The sequence below is a fragment of the Canis lupus genome, chromosome 37, assembly GCF_011100685.1.
Source record: "Canis lupus familiaris isolate Mischka breed German Shepherd chromosome 37, alternate assembly UU_Cfam_GSD_1.0, whole genome shotgun sequence".
Taxonomy (NCBI): Eukaryota; Metazoa; Chordata; class Mammalia; order Carnivora; family Canidae; genus Canis; species Canis lupus.
Window position 1 is genome coordinate 5,513,656 of NC_049258.1, and position 21,123 is coordinate 5,534,778.

The 21,123-nt window shown below is 38.3% G+C and overlaps 1 protein-coding gene across 1 annotated transcript in view; it reads right to left on the minus strand.

Annotated features, from left to right (window-relative positions):
* DNAH7 (dynein axonemal heavy chain 7) overlaps window positions 1-21,123 on the minus strand; it is a 240,346-nt gene that overhangs the window by 116,347 nt on the left and 102,876 nt on the right. Inside the window, exons 30-36 of the mRNA XM_038585215.1 lie at window positions 17,202-17,450; window positions 14,866-15,015; window positions 12,405-12,587; window positions 11,694-11,870; window positions 9,162-9,293; window positions 7,408-7,632; window positions 5,725-5,922 (exon numbers count right to left, since the gene is read on the minus strand). Coding sequence (XP_038441143.1) covers window positions 5,725-5,922; window positions 7,408-7,632; window positions 9,162-9,293; window positions 11,694-11,870; window positions 12,405-12,587; window positions 14,866-15,015; window positions 17,202-17,450 — 1,314 coding nt within the window. The remainder of the gene's footprint in view (window positions 1-5,724; window positions 5,923-7,407; window positions 7,633-9,161; window positions 9,294-11,693; window positions 11,871-12,404; window positions 12,588-14,865; window positions 15,016-17,201; window positions 17,451-21,123) is intronic.

The following is a 21,123-nucleotide window of genomic DNA, read 5'->3' on the forward strand; positions in this document are numbered from 1 at the left end:
GGTAAATCCCTTAGCTTTCTGTATACTTTCAGAAAAATCTTTCTTTTTTCTGTATTTTTAAAAATTTAAATTCAAATTAGTTAACATAGTGTAGTATTGGTTTCAGGAATTTAATGATTCGTCACTTACATATAGTACCTGGTGCTCATCACAGGTGCCCTCTCTAGCATCCCTCACCCGTTTAGCCCGTTCCCCTTACTTCCCCTCCAGTTTGTTGTCTAGAGTTAAGAGTCTAAGTGACTCTTAAGGTTCTACGGTTTGCCTTCCTCTCTGCTTATGACTGCCTTTGCTGCATCCCAAAGGTTTGGACTGTTGGCTTTTCATTTTGATTTTTATTTCACTGATGATTAATGATCTTGAGCATCTTTTTTTCGTGTGTCTGTTGGCCATTTGTCTTCTTTGGGGAATTGTTTGTGCATGTCTTCTGCCCATTTCTTAACTGGATTATTTATTTTTTGGGTGTTGATTTTGATGAGTTCTCTATATAGACTCTGGATACTCTCTGTTTCCATGATTTTTTTTTTTTTTAGCTCTTCTTTAATTCCCTGGTTAACTTATTCATTCTTTAGTAAGATGTTCTTTAACCTCTATGTATTTATCATCTTTCCAAATTTTTCCTTGTGATTGACTTCAAGTTTCATAGCATTGTGGTTGGAAAATATGCATGGTATGATCTCAATATTTTTGTACTACTCAAAGCCTGATTTGTAATCTAGGATGTGATCTATCCTGGAGAATGTTCCATGTGCACTTGGAAAGAATATGTATTCTTCTGCTTTAGAATGAAGTGTTCTAGTGCTCGCTTCGGCAGCACATATACTAGAATGAAGTGTTCTAACTATATCTGTTAAGTCCACCTGGTCCAGTGTGTCATTCAAAGCCCTTGTTTCCTTATTGATCTGCTTAGATGATCTGTCCATTGCTGTTAGTGGAATGTTAAAGTCCTCTATTACTATTGCATTATGAATTTCCTTATGTTTGTTATTAATTGATTTATATATTTGGGTGCTCCTGAGTTGGGGACATGAATATTAACAATTGTTCAATTTTGTTGGACAGACTCCTTTATTATTCTATAGTGCCCTTCTTCATCTCTTATTAGTCTTTGGTTTAAAATCTAGTTTGTCTAAGTATGGCTCCTCCAGTTTTCTTCTGATGACCATTAACATGATAAATGGTTCTCCATCCCCTCACATTCATTTTTTTTTGAAAGATCTTATTTGAGGTAGAGAGAAAGTGAATGAGTGAGCAGGAGTAAGGGAGTAGAGAGAGAGAAAGAAAGAAGCAAGCTCCTTGCTGAGCAGGGAGCCAGACAAGGGGCTCCATCCCAGGACCCTGGGATCATGACCTGAGCCAAAGGCAGATACTTAACCAATTGAGCCACCCAGGCACCCCCATCTTCTCACTTTCCCTCTAGAGTGAAAGTCTAAGTCTTTGGGTCTAAAATCAACCATTTCAAAGCAGCATATCAATGAGTTTTTTTTAATCTATTCTGATACCTTATGTCTTTTTATTGGAGCATTAAGTCCATTTACATTCAGAGTAATTATTCACAAATATAATTTAGTGCCATTGTATTACCTGTAAAGTAACTGTTCCTGTAGATTGTTCCTTTATAGTATTTGTTGCTTTTTTTTTAATTTTTATTTATTTATAATAGTCACACACAGAGAGAGAGAGAGAGGTAGAGACACAGGCAGAGGGAGAAGCAGGCTCCATGCACTGGGAGCCCGACGTGGGATTCGATCCTGGGTCTCCAGGATCGCGCCCTGGGCCAAAGGCAGGCACTAAACCACTGCGCCACCCAGGGATCCCCGTATTTGTTGCTTTCTGTCTCTCTTTCCCACTCACAGGGTCCTTTTTAATATTTCTTTTTTTTTAATATTTCTTTTTTTAATAAAGATTTTTCATTTATTTATTATTCACGAGAGACACAGAGAGAGAGAGAGAGAGAGAGGCGCAGAGAGGGAGAGGGAGAAGGAGGCTCCATGCAGGAAGCCTGACACAGGACTTGATCCCAGGACTCTGGGATCATGTCCTAAGCCAAAGGCAGACACTCAACTGCTGAGCCACCCAGGTGTCCCCTCTTTAATATTTCTTGAAGACCTGGTTTAGTGTTCATGAGCTCCTTTAGTCTTAGCTTGTCTTGAAAACTCTATTTTTCCTTCTACTCTGGATGACAACCTTGCTGGATAAAGTATTCTTGGCTGCATATTTTTCTTCTTAGCATGTTAAATATTTCATACCACTCTCTATGTCCTGTCAAGTTACTGTGGACAGATCTGCTGCTCACCTTATGTATCTACCTTTGTAGGTTAAGATAAAAGAATGCTCTCTCAATCTTTGTATTTGGCAAGTTTCACTGTGCTATGTCTTGGTGTTGACCGGTCCTTGTTGATTTTGCAGGGAGTTCTCTGTGCCTCTTCGACTTGAATGCCTGCTTCCTTCCCCAGATTAGGGAAGTTCTCAGTGATAATTTGCTCAAACAAACCTTCTGCCCTCTTTTCCCTGTTCTCCTTTCTCAGGGACTCCTGTGAGATAGATGTTGTTGTGCTTTCTGGAATCAGCGAGTTCCCTAAGGCTATACTCATGATCTGATAGTTCTCTTTCCCTATTCTTTTCAGCTTCATTGTTTTCCATAATTTTATCTTCTGTATCACCTAGTCATTCCTCTGCTCCTTCCATCCTCCATCCTTCCATCCTCCATCCTTCCATCCTCAATCCTTCCATCCTCCCATCCTCAATCCTGTGACTGTGATTACATCCAGTCAGTTCTGCGTCTCAGTTACAGCAATTTTATATTTCAGCCTGACTAGTTTTTAGGTCTTATCTCTGCAGCCAGCGTTTCTCTGGTGTCTTCTATGCTTCTTTCAAGCCCAGCCAGTGTTCCTATGACTGTGGTTTTAAATTCTTGTTCCGTTGTATTGCTGATATCTGTTTTGAGCAAATCCCTGGCTGTGATTTCTTCTTGGTCTTTCTTAGGGAGAGAAGTCCATCATCTTGTCCTTGTGTCTAGGCTTGTGTCTTCTGTGTGTTCTGACCGTAATACTGTATTAAGCAGGAGTCACACACTGTCCAGGGCCTGGTGCTTCAGGAAGTGTTTCTGGTGTGTGCTGTGTGCGCCCTGCTGCTGTGTTTTGGCTGCCCTTTCCCAGAGGTCAGTCCTCTGCAGAGTTCCTCCTTACTTGCAACGGGGAGTGTTTGGACCTTTAATTAGGTGTGCTTTGATTTCCTAGGGGAAAAAAAAAAAAACCCTCATCCAAAAAAGAGAAAAGGAAAAAGGAACAAAAAACACCTACACAGACTAACAAAAGACTAGAAACCTGATTCTAATGGAAAAAAGAAAACTTAAAAGAAAAAAAGAAGAGATAAGCCTGATTCAAAAAATGAGAAAAGGAAACAAAGAAATGAGCAAAAAAACTATAAGCTTGACTCCAAAAGAAAAAGAAAACAAAAAGATTATTCAGAAAGTTTAAAAAGATTAAAAATAGAAAAAAGAAGAAAGCCTGGTCCTATTTCCACTAGAACTGATGATGCTTCGGAGCACTCAAAGATCAGTAGATTTGGTATATTGTGGGGGGAAGGGGCCTGCGTTGTTCTTCTGAGGGGGAGGCCTTTTATGCTGACTTACAGCCAGACCTACCCTTATAGGGACGCAATGGGGTGGGGTTTGGTGTATATGACTCCAGCTTCCACTCTAGGTGCTATGTTTCTCTCTGAAGTCCAACTATACTGGCGAGGTGGGGCAGGGGGTTGGGATGTGTATGGAAGTGGCACCACGCTACCTTTTCCTCCCCAGGGAGCTAACCTCCCACCAGCACTATTCAGGAGGCACTCACAGAAAAGCAAATAATCTCCCCTCCTGTGTCCCAGGCCCTCATCAGATCCTCACCCTCAAACTGTGCCTGGCCATCAGCATGCCCTCCACCTTAGTTCTCCTGTATTTGATCTCTGGTGCATGACTGGGATTCAAAATTCCAAATCTTAAAGGACGTGGCAAAGCATGGACTCGCTCTCCTCCAAGGGAGAGAGGGCTGAGCTCAGCACCATTCTGTCCCAGAAAAGCAGTCAAATGGCCATGATGGTGCATGGAGTCTATGATGAAGCACCAGGAAAAGCTGCAACCAGGTTATCTGTCCTGTGCCTCGGTCCCCGGCTGTTGAATGGCCACTACTCAATGGTGCCTGGCAAGCCTTTTGTCCTTGGAGAGGCAATTCCCTCTTCCAAATGTACTCCAGGAAGAAGAACATTCTTTCTCTCCCAGTGCAACTCGGGATCTTGAGCTAACCCTACATGCTGCTTTCTCTCCCACTTTCTTCCTCTCTCCCTGACTTCTCTCCACAAAAAGGGCCCCTTCCCCTCTGTGGCACCGCAGTTTTCTCTCCCCCAATTCACGGCTCCAAACTTTGCATCAGCCACATTCTCTCCCTCTAATTGTGCAGATTGTTTTCTTAAATCCTCAGATCAATTTCCTAGTTGTTCATCATGATTTGATGTTCATCTAGCTGTGTTTGAGGGACAAGGCAAGCCCAGGTTCCCCCTACTACTCCACCATCCTAAGTCTTCCTTCCAGAAAGATCATTTTCTAACCTGGTCAAACCAACACCTTGATTTAAAATCTGTTTAAAAATAAATAAATAAAAATAAAAGAAAAAATAATAATAAAATCTGTTTAAACTTCTCCTAGGCCCTGCTCTTGGATATTCCCTGAAGCAGTCCTGCCATAAAGTAGGTGAATGCATGTTGACTGAGAAGCTGCAATGGCAGAGGGACCACTGGTGGCTCCTTTGGACTCCCCTACCTGCTTTCCCTATCTTCTTCCCACCCCGCAGCTGGCTGGGAGGCAGAATGAGAGGAAGAGGGGCAAAAAGTCCTACCTTACTGGCACCACTGTGGTTCTCTCTTGGCTAATGCGGTCTTGCCTGCTGTCATGGAAAAACTTCCAATTGCTTCCTCTCTGAGGGGAGCAGATCTGCAATATCTTTAGCAACTCCAAAGGGACACCCATACTGTATAATTCTCTGCTATTAGGGAACTAATGGGGCTCCCACACTGCTGGGGGAGTCCTCTAGAATGGAGTCCCAAGAAGGCTGAAGTCCACTTATCTTCCACTTTGTCCAGCTGGCCCTGGGAAAACTTGCACTTACTTGTCACACCAAAGCTGCAGGTGCTACTTACAGTTAGCTCCAGCCAGCTTTCTGCCTTCAGAAGTCAGAAACTAGAGGCAAGAACTGATCTTTGTTCAATATGACCCTCTCAACACAAGGGAACCCACACTATGTAAAGCTACTGAGATTTGGGGCATGATCTGTTATAGCAGTTAGCATTTTCTCACCAAACACACAATGGGTAGATTCCAGAAGTGAAAGAAAATCAGTTTTATTTTTACAGAGTAATCCTCCATATATTAAATAATTTTGAAAATTAAATATCAAGTGTAATTAATCAAATACCCCTTCCTTTCAAGGGATATGAAATTCTTCGTCCTGAATGAGCTGTTTTATTAAAACACCTTTAAAAAGGTACAATCTAGTGATATAAACCCACATCATATCTTTAGTCAATTTCTAAAATAAATAGGCAGTTACTCAAAAATTCTCTGTGGCTACAACATCAAAATATTTTAATATTCAAAAAATATGAAGCCTATTTCAGGTGGTTTGAAAAATAGCATTCTTAGGAATATTATGCACATTTCAACATGTAGATTTCTATAATACTTACAGTAATATAAACACTCTTTCCGGTTCCTGTTGGTCCTACAAATATGGAAGGCTTCTGATGGGTGGTCAACAGTTCCATTAGTGCAGAGCACCGAACCGTGTCCAGAGTTGGTACAATGATTTCATTAAACATCACGTCCTTAGGAATTGGAGGAGCTTCTGCCAATTTCTTTACCCATGGTTCCCATTTTCCTATTCCCTGTTTATAATAAACAGCCAAATAGTGAATGTTATAAAATACTTTTAAAAGTTCTGTACTACTATGCCATTGTAGAAAAGACCAACGGTCAGACCAAAAAACCCACTGATGCTTATACATTTGTTTTTATCCTTTATCCCTGAGTTCAAAAGTTAAATTCTATGTTAAACTGAGGAGAAACTAGGCTTTTATATGAATTGAAATGACAATGCCCTGAATTTTTAATGCCCTGAAACCACTGATGACATTAACCCAAAGATCAAATATTTTGGGCAAATTCCAGATTCTTTAATGGCACTGACAAAACTGGATTAATCAATGCATTAAAGAGTAAAGAATTTTATTGGTGTCAACCAATATAGAATTTTTTCCCCTAGAACATCAGCTGCATGTTGCTAAATACTTTTATAATGTGTTTATAACATCAGTTTATCATTTCAGGTGAGAGGCTTTTTAAAATTGTGGTTTAAAAAAAACCCTAAAATTTACCTTCAACCATTTTTTTAAGCATATGGTTCAGTAGTATTAACTATAGTCACAATGTTGTGGAACAGATACCTAGAATGGACAAGATTTCTTACTGCTGTGAGATTATTAGAAATTAACATTATACCATATCTTTGTATCCAATTAGCTTATTAACTAAAATTTGTATTTGCTATGCAGTGTTTAGAAAAAAAATTCAAAAGTATCATGTTAACTCTCCTGCCTTAGGAAAACATCACTGGTCTCTTCATTCTTACAGAATCAAATTTTAAGCTCCCGGTCATCCAAAACATCAGAATTCAGACCCTCCTTCCTTCATATGTCCCACACTCCAGCTTCGTTGATGCACCTACTGTTTCCCAATGTGCCCAGGTCACCCTTTAGGCATTGAGTGTCACATGACATTCTTCTGAAGATGTTAAGAATTTGCTGAGGGCAGCACAGTGACTTCATCATTTATCCTCTGTCACAGTGCTATGCATGGGTACAGTTGGGTGTTTTTTTTTTTTTTTGAGGAGGAGGGAGGATTCACATCAAATTTAAAAATTGTATTGCAAAGAAATTTCTGCAACTTTCTAGAACTAATAAAGAAACAATGTCCTTCGCATATTCTTGATAATCTTTTCTAACATGCATCCTTTGCCACCATATAGCAAAGGAAAAATTAAGAATGGAAAATCTGGAGTGGACACTCATTTAGAGATTTTTTGATACTATCTCTGAGCCCTAATTTATTTAATGGGAAGATTTACAAAATACTACTACCTTTACTACTTCACTGAGATGTTGGAAAACAAATAGAAATGACTGTGGAAAAGCAGCTTTACGAGGACTCAAACCCAGAAGTGTCTGACTTCAAAGCCGAGCACCTCCTTCTACTATTCCACGCTGACTCTTAAACAGTGGTGACAAGGTGGCCCCAGGGCCATTATGTGCTGCGTGTTGCCAAGGGAAATTCTGACTGGTTGGCGGTTGTAGATCTTGCTTCAGAGTTCTTACCTCAGTGACAAATTGATAATCATATATTGTTTTTTTCTCAGGAAATGGGACAGTTAGTGCTTTTGAAGACGTTTGTTCCATGCCACTCAGTAATTTAAATTTATTTTGAGTTTTTTCTGAAATTGGGCCTTCCATTAGTTCTCGAAGAATCATATCAAATTTCAACCGATCATCATCTTTACAGGAAGCTCCGATGGACCAGATCAATGAAAACAGGAAAATGCCCTGTGTTGGAGAGATGAGAAGATGAGTGCGTTAAAGAGTAACTTTAATGTATTTTTGAGCTTGAATCAAATCAGCTGGATTAATAAATACCTTTGAAAGAAATTTAATAACAGTAGGTTATCTCAGGATTTTATAATAATCAGATTTTTAAAAATCAAATTGCATGTCTTCTAAAATCATGCTATCAGAAAAGATAATACAATGCAAAGTGTAACTTTCGCCTTTGTGAAACTTGGTAAGCCACGTGGTATTTTAAGTAGATGGCAGGATCCCGATATTAAAAAAAGCATATTGAGATGACTTTGTATTAAGGCAAGGTTTAATAAGGAAGAATCAACCCACAATACACATGCCTTTTTTTTTTTTTTTTTTTACACATGCCTTTTAAATTTAAATTTTGATACTGTTTTCTTAAAAGTAGAACAAATTCATATTTGTTTATCCACCTTTTATAATAACTATCTGAGCATTGATTGCATAACTAAAACTGCCATTCTGCAAATTTACCAGGCTTACGCAGGAAAATAAAGCAGATGACGAGACCCACCACTGAATGAGAACACTTATTTCCTTGTTTTTATTTTTTTAATTTCCTTGTTTTAAAACCAAATCCTCCTTTTATTTATTTGGAAGAGAGGGAGAGAGATTGGGAGGGGAGGGGCATGGGGAGAGAGTCTCAAGCAGACTCCTGGCTGAGAGTGGAGCCTGATGGGGGGCTTGATTCCATGACTCTAAGATCACGACCTGAGTCGAAATCAAAATCTGACACTTAACTGACTGAGCCACCCAGGTGCCCCTTCAAATCCCCTTTTTAATGCCAAAATGAACATAACCTTAACTATGTTCATAAAAGTTTTGGACTCAACCTCAACACTGTTTGCCTACTTCCTAGATTACTCATAGGCTGTTTTTCTCTGGAAACTAAAACTAAATTAAAAATCAATTTATTGAATAGAATTAAGCAATAAGAGCAACACATTGATCACATTAGAAATGCTACCAGTAGCAATACATAATTTTTATTAAGGAATATTCAAGGTCCATTGATAATTTTATTCCTGCTTGAAAAGTATGTTTATACATATTTTCTTGCCTTCCTCAATCCTCATATATATTTATACACACATATGTAAATATTTATGTCTCAAGAAAAAGGGGGAAATATCAAGGAAAAACACAAAGAATTATGATTTGCAGGTTGAAGGGGAGATGACTTTTGTTATCAAATGGTCACTGCTCTCTTGAGGACTGATCATTTCTGAGGCTGCTTAAGTGACTTAAGATTTCAGTAGCAGATCTAAGGATATCATTGGGTTTCTCCCAAACCTCATGATACAATCTGGCACTGCCAGTCCAGGAGCTTCCCTACAAGTACCCACTATTTGGGACCTGACTTTTCCCTTGCTGTTCAGCTCCTATCAAATGTTCAGTTCCAGTTCCAGGGGGCGAATGCAGTTCATCAATTAGCAAACATTGAGGAAAGCAGGAGATGTCCTTCTATTGCCCGATTCAAAGGCAACCGGCCTTACCTCAAGTAGAGAGTACGTTTCTCGATCATTTCTCTCTCTCACTTTGATTTCATCAGAAAAGTCATCCATAAAACAGTCTATTAGATTCATTAAGGATCGGACTAAGTTTGTATCTGAAGTAGGAGATAATTCCTGAAAAATCAGGGGGAAAAGTCTATAAAACAAATTAACTTAAATAAGCTAATTAAAGTAGCATCAACGAATACTTATTGAACTTTCTTCATCCTCGCAGCCACAGCACCTATGAAAAGGCACTATCATAATGCTAGATGCAGGTGAGAAAACTGAGGCATAGATCAATTCTCTAGTCTACAGTGTGGTGGCCCTAGGGGTCATGCCCAGTGAATGTACTCTTGAACCACTCCCACGCTGATTCTCAGATTCAAAAAGTTTACTTTTACGTGTTCAGTTGAACACGTAACTGATAACCCAGAATCTTTTTACCAATTTTGTAAAGCCAAACACTAAAAAAAAAAATCTTTTGGCAAATTAAAATTATGTTTCAAAACGTATTTTATACATCTTTACAGCAACACTCATAGTAAACTCATGCCTATGGAATAAATTTGTAAGTCTTGAAGAGCATGAAATGTTCCCAGAGTGCTGCAAACCCCAAGCACTTTACTTTTTGGGTCTCACCACGACAGTTTATAAGATAAATGAGTGTGTAGAGCTCCTAGCACCATGCACCATATAACCAGTTCTCCATAAATATGTGTCTTCTTCCCTCCAAGCCTTCCTCCAGCCTTTAGAGTGGTATTGCTCTGTGGTTAATGTGTGAGAATTAACTCTCTGAAATGGACTCTCAAGATCAGAAGCCGCCGACTTCATATTTAGTCGCTGTCCCAGTAGAAATAGGCAGAAATGTCAACTGACTTTCTAAGGATGGGACTAAGTATTACTGATGCAACACTAAAAGACAAAGAGTTATTACTACAAAGAAGACACTTATTTCTACATAGTAAATAAGTGGTATTCAGCACTTCTTTGAGAGGACAAAAATGTAGAGTGCATTTTAGAAGCTTGTATTAAAAGTCTGTTTTTTCTTCTCTTTTACTACTGAAAAGACTGTTATTATTTGGAATATTCATTAATTTTAATGCCTACGTTCTCTGACAATGCTGGGTTGAGGGGGAACCTGCAGCTTATTTTATATGTTTAACTGTTTTTGAAAGATGACTACTTCATATCTCAACACATTTCAAGTTTGCTTTATTTTTTAATTTTTAAGCAGCCAATCTTCTTGAAAGAGCAGGGTACAGCACTGTTGCGCCAGGAGCTCTCACATTAGCCAGCTGCCCTGGAGCAACCTTGCCTCTTCCCTGAAAAATTTTGGGCTACGGTTCTCCCCATGATCTTCTCAACTGCTAAATCCAAGGGACATGTGCCAATCCTTTTTTGCCTTGACCTCTTAGTAGTTTCTGATAATACTGACTACTCACTTGCTTCTTTAAAGGCTCTCCTCCCTGAAATACAGCTGTACTTGACATTCTATTCTCTCTCTCTTACCTTTTTTCTCTAGGTTTTTGCTTTAGGTAATATCCACTGCCATGATTTTAAATTCTGCTTTCCATACCTGTACCTTGAGCCAAACTTGTGCCTTAAGCTTTTCTATTATATTTCCAGCAGCAGGAGAAATACCAGCCAGGAGTCCCTATACTTGTTCCAGAGCCAAAGTCATCCTAAAGACCTTTGGTTGACATCTCCCAAAGCAGAAATTAAGTATACTCTCCCTACAATTTCCAGCTGGAGAGAGTTTAAGAGGCTGCCTGGAAATCCATCAACTCTCAAAGGCAGGAGATTTCCATTCGTGCTGTCACTTCTCCCCATTACACCCTTCTCCCTGCACCAATCCCCAGGATACACTGAAAGAAAGAAAAATGGATTTGGATTTCTCTCAATCTTCTCCAGGGACTGACTTTCCTCCCTGAATCCGTTTTTTTTAGCCAACAACAGTAATCTCTAAACAAGTAGATGCACTCATGCGAAGTATCGTGGATTCCTCATTCAGCACGCCTAAAGCAGGAACATGTGTTCCTCCATTATTACCTACTATCTGATTCTTTAGATGTCATAAATGAATTACTTTTAAAACTTGTCCTTTTGTGGATTATAAAATAATACATATTTATTCTAGGAACTTTGAAAAACAGAGAAAATTATAAAAATGGAAACTAAAATATAATAGTCCCAGAGAAATGAGATATAGCATTTTAGGATATGTTCATCCAGATGTGGTTAGGTGGGTCTTTGAGGTTTTGTTTTTGTTTTTTTTTTTTTTGTTTTTTTAGGAGGGAACAGATTAGCATCCGTACATTTTTTCAGACCGTAACATGCCTCATGAAAATTTTTTTGGAGATTAAGTATATAAATTAAAATCATTTTACTTTAATCAGAAAAGTTCTTAGTTAAGCAGTTAAATTATTTTAATCTCTGATAGTTGATATTAACAATAGACATTAAAATGAACATATTTGGCTGATTTGGATTTTCCATTTATTTTTTAAATCTTAAAATTCTCATCCCTCTTACCTTCGCATGCTTTCTAATAAATTCAACAGAAACTGGGACCATTCTGTCAAATAAGCCTACTATAAATTCTTTCTGAATAAGATTAATCGCAGCAGGTAAAAGATTTATCCAAGACAACATTAGTGGTCTCCAGCCTAACATGTGAGGCTCCATGTAAATCATACCACATCTGGAAACCTAGAAAAAAGAATAATTGTTTACCATCAAGGTAATGCTTCTATAAGAAATATGACTCGGTACATCTGCTTCACATAACCTTCAGAAAATTCTTCAAAAGCAGCTTAATTTTATGTAATTTCATGATCTAAATTTTTGTGTATGACTTTACCAGTGGTTGTAGACAAAGAGGAAAAAAAATCCCTGACTCTAAAATTTGTCAAGGTAGGTCAACAGATAGACCTGTTCTTCAAGAATCTGAGTATGGTTAAAATGGATTCTACTGGGGCGCTCGGGTGGCTCAGTGGTTGAGCATCCGCCTTCAGCTCAGGGCATGATCCTGGGGTCCTGGGATCGAGTCCTGCATCAGGCTCCCTGCATGGAGCCTGCTTCTCCCTCTGCTTGTGTCTCTGCCTCTCTCTCTGTGTCACTCATGAATAAACAAAATCTTTAGGAAAATGAATTCTACTAATGTTTTTCATTCAGAGTTTCAAAGTAATAAAAGCATTTATGACATTTCAGATTTATAAGCAGATGTCAAAATTGAGAACTTACGGTGGCAGGAGAAGCAACTTCCAAATCCATTGGTTCGAAAATAAGATTCATTTGTGGTGACATCTGAATAATCTCCCCACTCATCAGACACAGTTTTTTGTTATCATCCAGCACCGTATTCATATTCTCAATCCACACTGCATCTACTGGGCCATCAAAAATTAACCATTTCCTATCTGGTGTCTGTTTTATGCATATGATAAATAAAGGGCAAAAAAATTAATAATGATAATGTAAGCAAACAGTCCAATGATGCTTCAAGATTTAAAAATATAACTCCTAAAATTAATTTTACCATGAAAAAGTAAAGGCATCTTTTGAATAAAGTGTGCATGTGTATGGAGAGAGAGACTCACTGAAGAAGCCTGTATTTCCAACAGACAAGACAGAAATATAACATCTTTTCTCAAATTGCATATATATATAAAATATAACATCTTTTCCAATGTTTCTGAACTTACATATAACATATTTTAGAAAGTATTATGAGTAAAAAAAATGTACAATTGCCAGGGAAAACAGAATTTTCATTGAAATCTGATTCTGTGTAGTATTATGTTCATACAGATCAACTACTCTTGGGTACTAAATCAAGTTTTTCTTCCCTCCACTGGATAAATTCACACATATATACCCTTCTTGGGTTGAACGGTTTTATAGTAATGTAGGGCATTAATATAAGATTCCATCTCACTATAATAAATATGACAACATTTGCACACTCTCTGAAATACAGTAAAAGCTCAATAAATACTAAGGAGTGGCCAGGTATTCGCTGAAGAGTGCAAAAGCTGATTCTCCTTTTCAGATCTTATGAATCAGCTTTTTTTGTGTGTACAAAGACGATACCTTGGTTCAGTTTCAGCAAATGTGAATTCGGGTTGAAGTGGTGGGGGGATTTGGACCCATCCTATAAACTTGTCAGTCCCTACAAGGCAACTGCTTTAACCTAGAAGACAGTGGAGCTGTCATGGGCTCAGGGCTGCCCCACATCCATACTCCAAGGCCAGCTCTGGCCATTCTCAAGAAGGAGGAAGAGCTCATACCTCCGAGATTACCTCCAGATCAACTTTTCCTCATATCCTGGCTTCCCATGCCTGTTCATCTTCACTTTGGGCAACTTGGCCATGTAAGAGCAAGATGTTGGGCTCTGCAGTCTAAAGGACCTCACTTTTCATTTGACTTTTACTACTTACCAGCTATGTGACTTTGGGTCAGTGCCTTAACCTCTCTGAGTATTTATGGGACAAAACTTCTGGAAAAGGTAATATATGCAATGTAACTGAACATAAAATGGGAGGCATATCATAATTATTTCTGTATAAATAATGTAACTATATACATTATCTCAAGATGCCATGTGCTAATCTGGACCAGCATACATCTGCTGTGAAAAGAAAGAACCTGAGAGGTTATATCAACGCTCTCACACCCCTGTCTGCTTCACAATTACTTTTATCCTAGAAATTACTAGTAAAGCCTGATCCTGGGCAGGATCTCTGCCCCATGAAAGCTAATTCTTACGTTACTCATTGCCCAAGGTCCTTCACCCATTAAGAGCGGAACTGAGATTTGGCATTTCTCAATTACCACATCGCCTACGAGTCATGATCAGCGGGGTTCTTAGGTGGATAAAGAGCACCAAAGTCAGGATATATGGTAAGCAGAATAAAGGAGACATTTATTTTAAAAAGATTTAATGCATTTAATGTCTCTAGCCTAGGCCCCTTCTCTTTTAAGACCAGACTTAGCAACTGTCTCCCATTTGCTCACACTCTGTGGACAGCCTGCTAATGGAGAGCAACCAAGTTAACATCTTATTGGACTGTGGACTCTTTCTCGTAAGAGTGGGCAACAGCCACTCAGCAGAACCAGCCAGGGGTGGGTAAGTGCCCGCTCTCCTCCACAGCAATCAGCAGCTGGCACATCCCTCACCTCTTGCGCGTGCCACGGGCAGCCCATTCACTTCCTGACACGGTAGGGCCAACGTGTTGAAGTTGAAGTCTGTTTTTTTTTAAGGTCTGCAATTTCTTGTCTAAAAATGGAGCATATCTAACAACTAGTGGGTATGACAGAGAGAGCAGCCCAGAAGGTGGGCAATGGAAGAGCATGACTCAAGGGGTGAAAGGCTCACATTATTTAGATGTTCTCCATCCTGTATCATTTAGCCTGGAAAAAAGAGAGAGAGAGAGAGAGAGAACCAGAAGAGCTTTTCCCTGCCCTCTCTTCTCTGCACACCAAGCTAAAGGCTCTCGCCAGCATGGTCTGCTGCCTCTTTGTAGGCGCTAACGATGGTCCTCACAAAAGCACCGTGGGACCATCCAGTATTGTGTGTTTCAAATAGATGCCTTAAACTAGAAATATAGATTTTTGTCTGAAACAATTGGGAAAAAATCAGAAATTTGTCAGAAGGAACTAACACAGTCTCTCTCAATGCACACACTAAAGGGTTAGTACCTACCGTTGAGGAAGCAAAGGCTCTGAAACTGACAGCGAGGATGCCATCCGACCACTCATGAGACACCACATCGAACTGCCCATACAGCTGACCCATGGTGACAGACTTGGGATTTAAAACAGTAATTTGAACCTTGTTTTCTTCCATTAACCCCTTAAGGGAAAAAAAAAAACACATTTCTTCATTAGAAGGATACTGTCCTTATTCATAGAAAACACGATTTGATATGTACAAAATCCTAGACTCTACAAAGAAACTACCAGAAGCAAAGAACTTTTCACAAAATTCCAGCATACAAAGTCAATACGTAAAGACTGGTTGTGTTTTTCTCTACAGGGCCAATGAACAACTAAAAAAATAATAAAATTTCATGGGTTTAGTTTTTAAAACCCATGAAATACAACTCAGTAATCAATTAGCAGAGGATGTGAAAGAGCTATAAACCTAAAACTACAAAATGAGGGCTGGTAATTTTTTTTGGAAAGGGTAAGCTAGCAAATATTACAAGTTTTTCAGGTTACATATAGTTGGCCACATATTCTTCCCCATTTCTCTTTCTTTTCCTTCTTTCTGTTCATTGGGGGGTCTTTCAGTGTGTTTTTTACAAACCTTAAAAAACGTTACCACCATTCTAAGCTCATTGATATTAGAAAAATAGGCTTGGGGCCAAATCTGGCCTATATAATTGGCTATAATTGGCTGATTCCTGCTACCAAACATTCTCTGAGAGAAAATTAAAAGGTCTGAATATAGAGAACTATGCTCCATTCTCACAGAATCGAAAAGTTAATATTGGTAAGTTGTCAATTCTGACCAGAACCTAGAAAGCTGGTGTGGGAATTATACAAAGGATGCTAATACCCTTAGGGCATAAGCTTTTTATGTTTTTAATTAATAGATGTTATTTTCTTAGAGTAGGTTTACAGAGAAATTGAGTGGAAAGTACAGAGATTCACATATATCCCCCCACCCCACCTCACCCCTTCTGTTTCCCCTATTATTAAAGCCATGCATTGAGGTGGTATATTATTATGAATGGTGAATTGATACTGATACATTATTACTTTTTAAAGGTTTGTTTATTTATCTGAGAGACAGAGAGAGAGAGAGAGAGAGAGAGAGCATGAGCAGGAGGGGCAGAGAGAGAGGGAGAGAATCTTAAGTAGATTCCACAATAAGTGCGGAGCCTGATGCACAGCTTGATCTCACAACACTGCGATCACCTACTTAACTGACTGCACCACCCAGGCATCCCTGATACATTATCATTAACCAAAGTCCATGGTTTACATTAAGGGTCGTTCTTGACGTACATTCAACAGGTCCTGCCAAATGCATAATGGCACATTTCCACCCTTACAGAACCATACAGAATAGTTTCACTGCCCTAAAATCCCCTGTGCTCTCCTATTCGTCATCACTTCTTTTTTTTATATCTAACATAACAAGTGCAACTCTTCCCAACACTGCCTTCGCCCCCGCAACCCCCCACTCCCAGGGCTTGGGACACAAACTAGCAAACTTAAGAAGAGATGTGGAATGATAACACGAAACAGCAAAACAAGCTCAAGGTCTTCACATTCTTCTCTGTGTCCACCAAGGGGAGAACAAGGCATCATCCTACATTGGGAAATATGGGAAAGCCCCACCATCTTAGTCAGAGCAAGACGCTGCTGCTAAAGCAAGATTCTTGTCCCAAAAATGCAGCAAGGCTAGTGAGACTCCACAATCACAAATCCCACTTGGCTACAAACATTGAAATATAAGAAGCAAAAAACTATTCAAAATATAAGTAGAAAGAAGTGCAGTATTAGTTGGAGAATTAAAAACAGCCTCATTCCTTTAGCATGTCAGAGTAGACCAAACTAGGATGTAGAAGATGCAAATTGTGAATGATACAATCATTTGTTGCATTTGTGTGCACACATATGTGTTATATGATGCAAAACACACATTCACCTCAATACCACTAGCAGCCTATCACAGAAGTTTGTGTTACAAATCGAACCATCCAAAAATAAATTAAAAGAAAACACTCTTTAAAGTATGAAATGAAAACCTCCTGGCTTTTCATGTTTTCAGATATTTTCTACAACAAGCGTGTTAGCTTCATAAATAAAAAAAATGTTGAAAAGAAATAAAAGGTTGACAGGAACACCTATGATCCTTCATATACTAAACTTAATTGCTTCATATTACTTTTCTAGTAGTATTTTCCTTTTGACTAATTTTTTCTATGATTTCAAGTTGCTACATTAAAGTATCTTTTAAAATGACTATACATTCTATCTTGCACAAAGCTGATTATGAATAAATTATTGCACTAATAACACACTTACCTTTTCACACATGTCACTCAGCGCACCAGCTAAGACACGATATGCGCTGGTTTTTCCTCCAAACGGTTCTCCAACGATCATAAAACCATGACGCACAATCATCATTTCGTATATTTGAAGTATCTTCTCAGAAAAGAATTTGGTCATTTGCAAATTCATGGATTCACAGTTGTCTTTGATAGCTGCTAGCAAATCATTATAATCTGGTTTCGGTAATTTCACACCAGGAAACAAATCTGAAGTGATTCCCTGATGATAGAAGATTTGAGGATTTATATTATATATCTGATACCCTCTTTCTCTTTCTCTCTACACACACACACACCACACACATAAAGGTGATGAAATTCCTCCCATCCTCATATTTAATATTGATGGAAATAGAGCCATTAAATAAACAGTATTTTTAACAGCTTTATAGAGATATGACTGCCATACAATGAACTCTATATATATATTTTTTTAAAGTGGTACAATTTGATAAGTAGAGCCATCAACTCAAGATAGTCAACATATCATTCCCAAAAGTCATCTTGTGACCTTTTGTAATTCTCCTTCCTTTCTCTCTTTGCCACCTCCCATCTCCATCCCCAGGTAACCACTAATTTGCTGTTACTATTTTTATTTGCATTATCTAGAATTTAATATAGATGAAGTTACATATTATGAGTACAACACTTTTTTTTTCTGACTTATTTTCACTCAACAGAAAGATTTGGAGATTCCCTCATGTGACATCATGTATTAATAGTTCATTGCATACACGTAGTACATTTGAATCCATTCCCTCGTTGATGGATACTTTCATTGTTCCCAGTTTGGGGCTACAGCAAATAAAACTGCTATGAACATTTATATATAATTCTTTGTATGGGCAAATGTCTTCATTTCTTTTGGGTGAATACTGAGGCATAATGAAATACCTGGATAATATGATGGCTATACGTTTAATATTTTAAGAAACTGTCTGCTTTCCAAAGTGGTTGTATTATTTTACATTCACCCCAGCAGTGTGTAAGACTTTGGACATTTAGTATGCTCAATCTTTTTAATATTATCCACAGAGATAAGCATGTCACAGTATCTTACTGTGGCTGCAATGTGTAGTTCCTGATGACTAACATTTCGCAGGTGCCTATTTGCTTTATATATATATGTTCTTTAATGAAGTGCCTATTCAGGGCACCCCCGGTGGTGCAGCGGTTTAGCACCGCCTGCAGCCCGGGGTCTGATCCTGGAGTCCCTGGATCAAGTCCCGCATCAGGCTTCCTGCGTGGAGCCCGCTTCTCCCTCTGCCTGTGTCTCTGCCTCTCAGTCTCTCTCTCTCTCTCTCTCTCTCTCTCTCTCTGAATAAATAAATTTAAAAAAAAACTTATTTAAAAAAAAATGAAGTGCCTATTCAAATCTCTTGCCTATTTTTAATTGGTTTATTTTCTTAATGGTAAGTTTTGACCATTCTTTAAATATTCTGCATGCAACTCCTTCATCATATCTAATCTGCAAATATTTCTTCCTAGTCTGCAACTTGTCTTTCATCATCTAACCAGTGTCTTTCAAAGAGCAAACTTTTAACATTTTGATGAGTCTCTTTTTTTTTATCATTTATTGTTTTATCATTGTGCTTTTGGTGCTGTGTTTAAGAAATTTTTGCCTAACCCCAAATCACAAGATATTTCTCCTGCTTTCTTCTAGAAATTTTACCATTTTATAAAACTTTTAAATTAAAAAGTTAGACAAATATTATCTGATTTCAAGATTTATTATATAGACAGTGTCATCTGATATAACGATAGACAAATATATCAATGGGACAGAATGAGGAGTCTAGAAAGAGACCCACACACATTTGAACAATTGATTCTCAACAAAGAATGTTTAAGAAAAAATAAAAAGACAGAATGTTAGAGAAAAAATAAAAAGAGTGCCTGGATTTGTCAAAACAATGAATTTTAATCCATACCTCAATATCACATACAAAAAATAGTTCAAAGGTATTTTAATTACTGTGATGATCAGAATTTAATCAGCTTAGTGTCCCTCAAAAATTCATGCCCATACAAAACCTCAAAATATAACTTCATTTGGAAATAGGATCTTTGCAGATATAATTAGGTAAATTAAGATGAGGTGATACTGGGCCTTAAATCTAATGATTTATGTCTTTATAATAGAAAGGAGAGGAATATTCAAACACAAATACACCCAGGGAAGACCATGTAGTGATGGAGGCAGAGATCAGAATGAGGTCAACCCATGCCAGGGAATGTCAGGGGTTGCCAATAGCCAACAGAAGCTAAGAAGAGGCAAAGGAGTGTTTCCTAGAGCCTTGATTTGAGACATCTTCCCTTCAGTACTTTGAGAGAATACCTTTCTATTGTCTCAAGCCATCAAGTTGTGGTATTTTGTTATGGCAGCTTGAGGAAACTGATAAAATCATTTAATATGTGATTAGAAAGAATTATGATTCCGTTTTTAGTATATAGGAATACATAAAGCTGATGGCAAAGTCTAAGAAACATACCTTTTTTTAAATATTTTTTATTTATTTATGATAGTCACACACAGAGAGAGAGGCAGAGACATAGGCAGAGGGAGAAGCAGGCTCCATGCACTGGGAGCCCGACGTGGGATTCGATCCCGGGTCTCCAGGATCACACCCTGGGCCAAAGGCAGGCGCTAAACTGCTGCGCCACCCAGGGATCCCCAGAAACATACCTTTATTAACTGTTAAAGCTGTAAGTATTATAGCATCCTATGCGAGAAATAGGACTTATTTTTACTCTGAAGGTAAAAGTAAAAATTCAGAAGTGCTTCATGGGAAAGCATACATTCGAACTATACTTTAGAATTTATGAATTAATGAGTTCAATTGCCGCTATATTTAATCCTTCAAATACTGTTATGGAGAAACTGATCTTAGTTTATCAAAGCAATAAGTTGCCTTAGGATAAAGGAGAGAAAAAAGGCAATGCAGCTCAGTAGTTAAGGGCACTCTGCAGCCTGATTGCATGCTCCTGTACTAACTATAAATAAAAGTTAAGTATCTTTGCCTCAGTGAAATGATTTGTAAAACAGGGGAGAAGACAGCACCTGACCTACTGGGTCATTATGAGCATTAAATAAGTTACTATTTGTAAAGCTCTTAGAATAGTGTCTGATCCATAATAAGTCCACAGTATTTGGTAAATCAACAAACATATCTTCTTGGATTGTTCAAATTGTTTTGGTTGACCTTGAAGGAAGCGGACCACTCCAGAACACATTTGGTATCCAGTGGTTCTCAACCAAGACCAATTCCCCTCCCTCTCCTGTCAGGTACAGGGTCAAAAATACGTGGCATTGCTCTGGTTGTCACAACAGAAGACAACCTATAAATACTGGAGTGGGGGTAAGAAGCAAGTTTGCCTAATGTTCTACAGTCTCACAACAAGGAATTCCCCTAATCTGAAGTGACAGTTATGCTCCCTCTTGGAGATATTGCTCAGTGAATGTTCACTGAATGACTACACAATGCTTGAGACTACATCTGGTGATATATATTTCCACTTTGTAAAAATACAGTTTTTACTCTTAGAAAATTTATACAATATACCAAAGAAACAGGAAAAGTGGGGGAAAAATTAGAGAGAAAGACAAACCGTGAGAGACTCCTAACGCTGGGAAACTAAGGGTTACAGAAAGGGAGGCAGGTAGGGGGGAATGGGGTAACTGGGTGATGGGCATTAAGGAGGGCACATGAGAAGATGAGCACTGGGGGGTTATAAGTTGGCAAATTGAATTTAAATAAAATATAAAAAATAAATAAAATTTTTAAAAAGAAAAGAAATTGAGGAAAAATATTAGGAAAAAAATTTGAAACTATTCCTCATAGATTCACTCTATATTTACACTCCAGCTCTAAGTACTTTGAAAAGATCCTTTC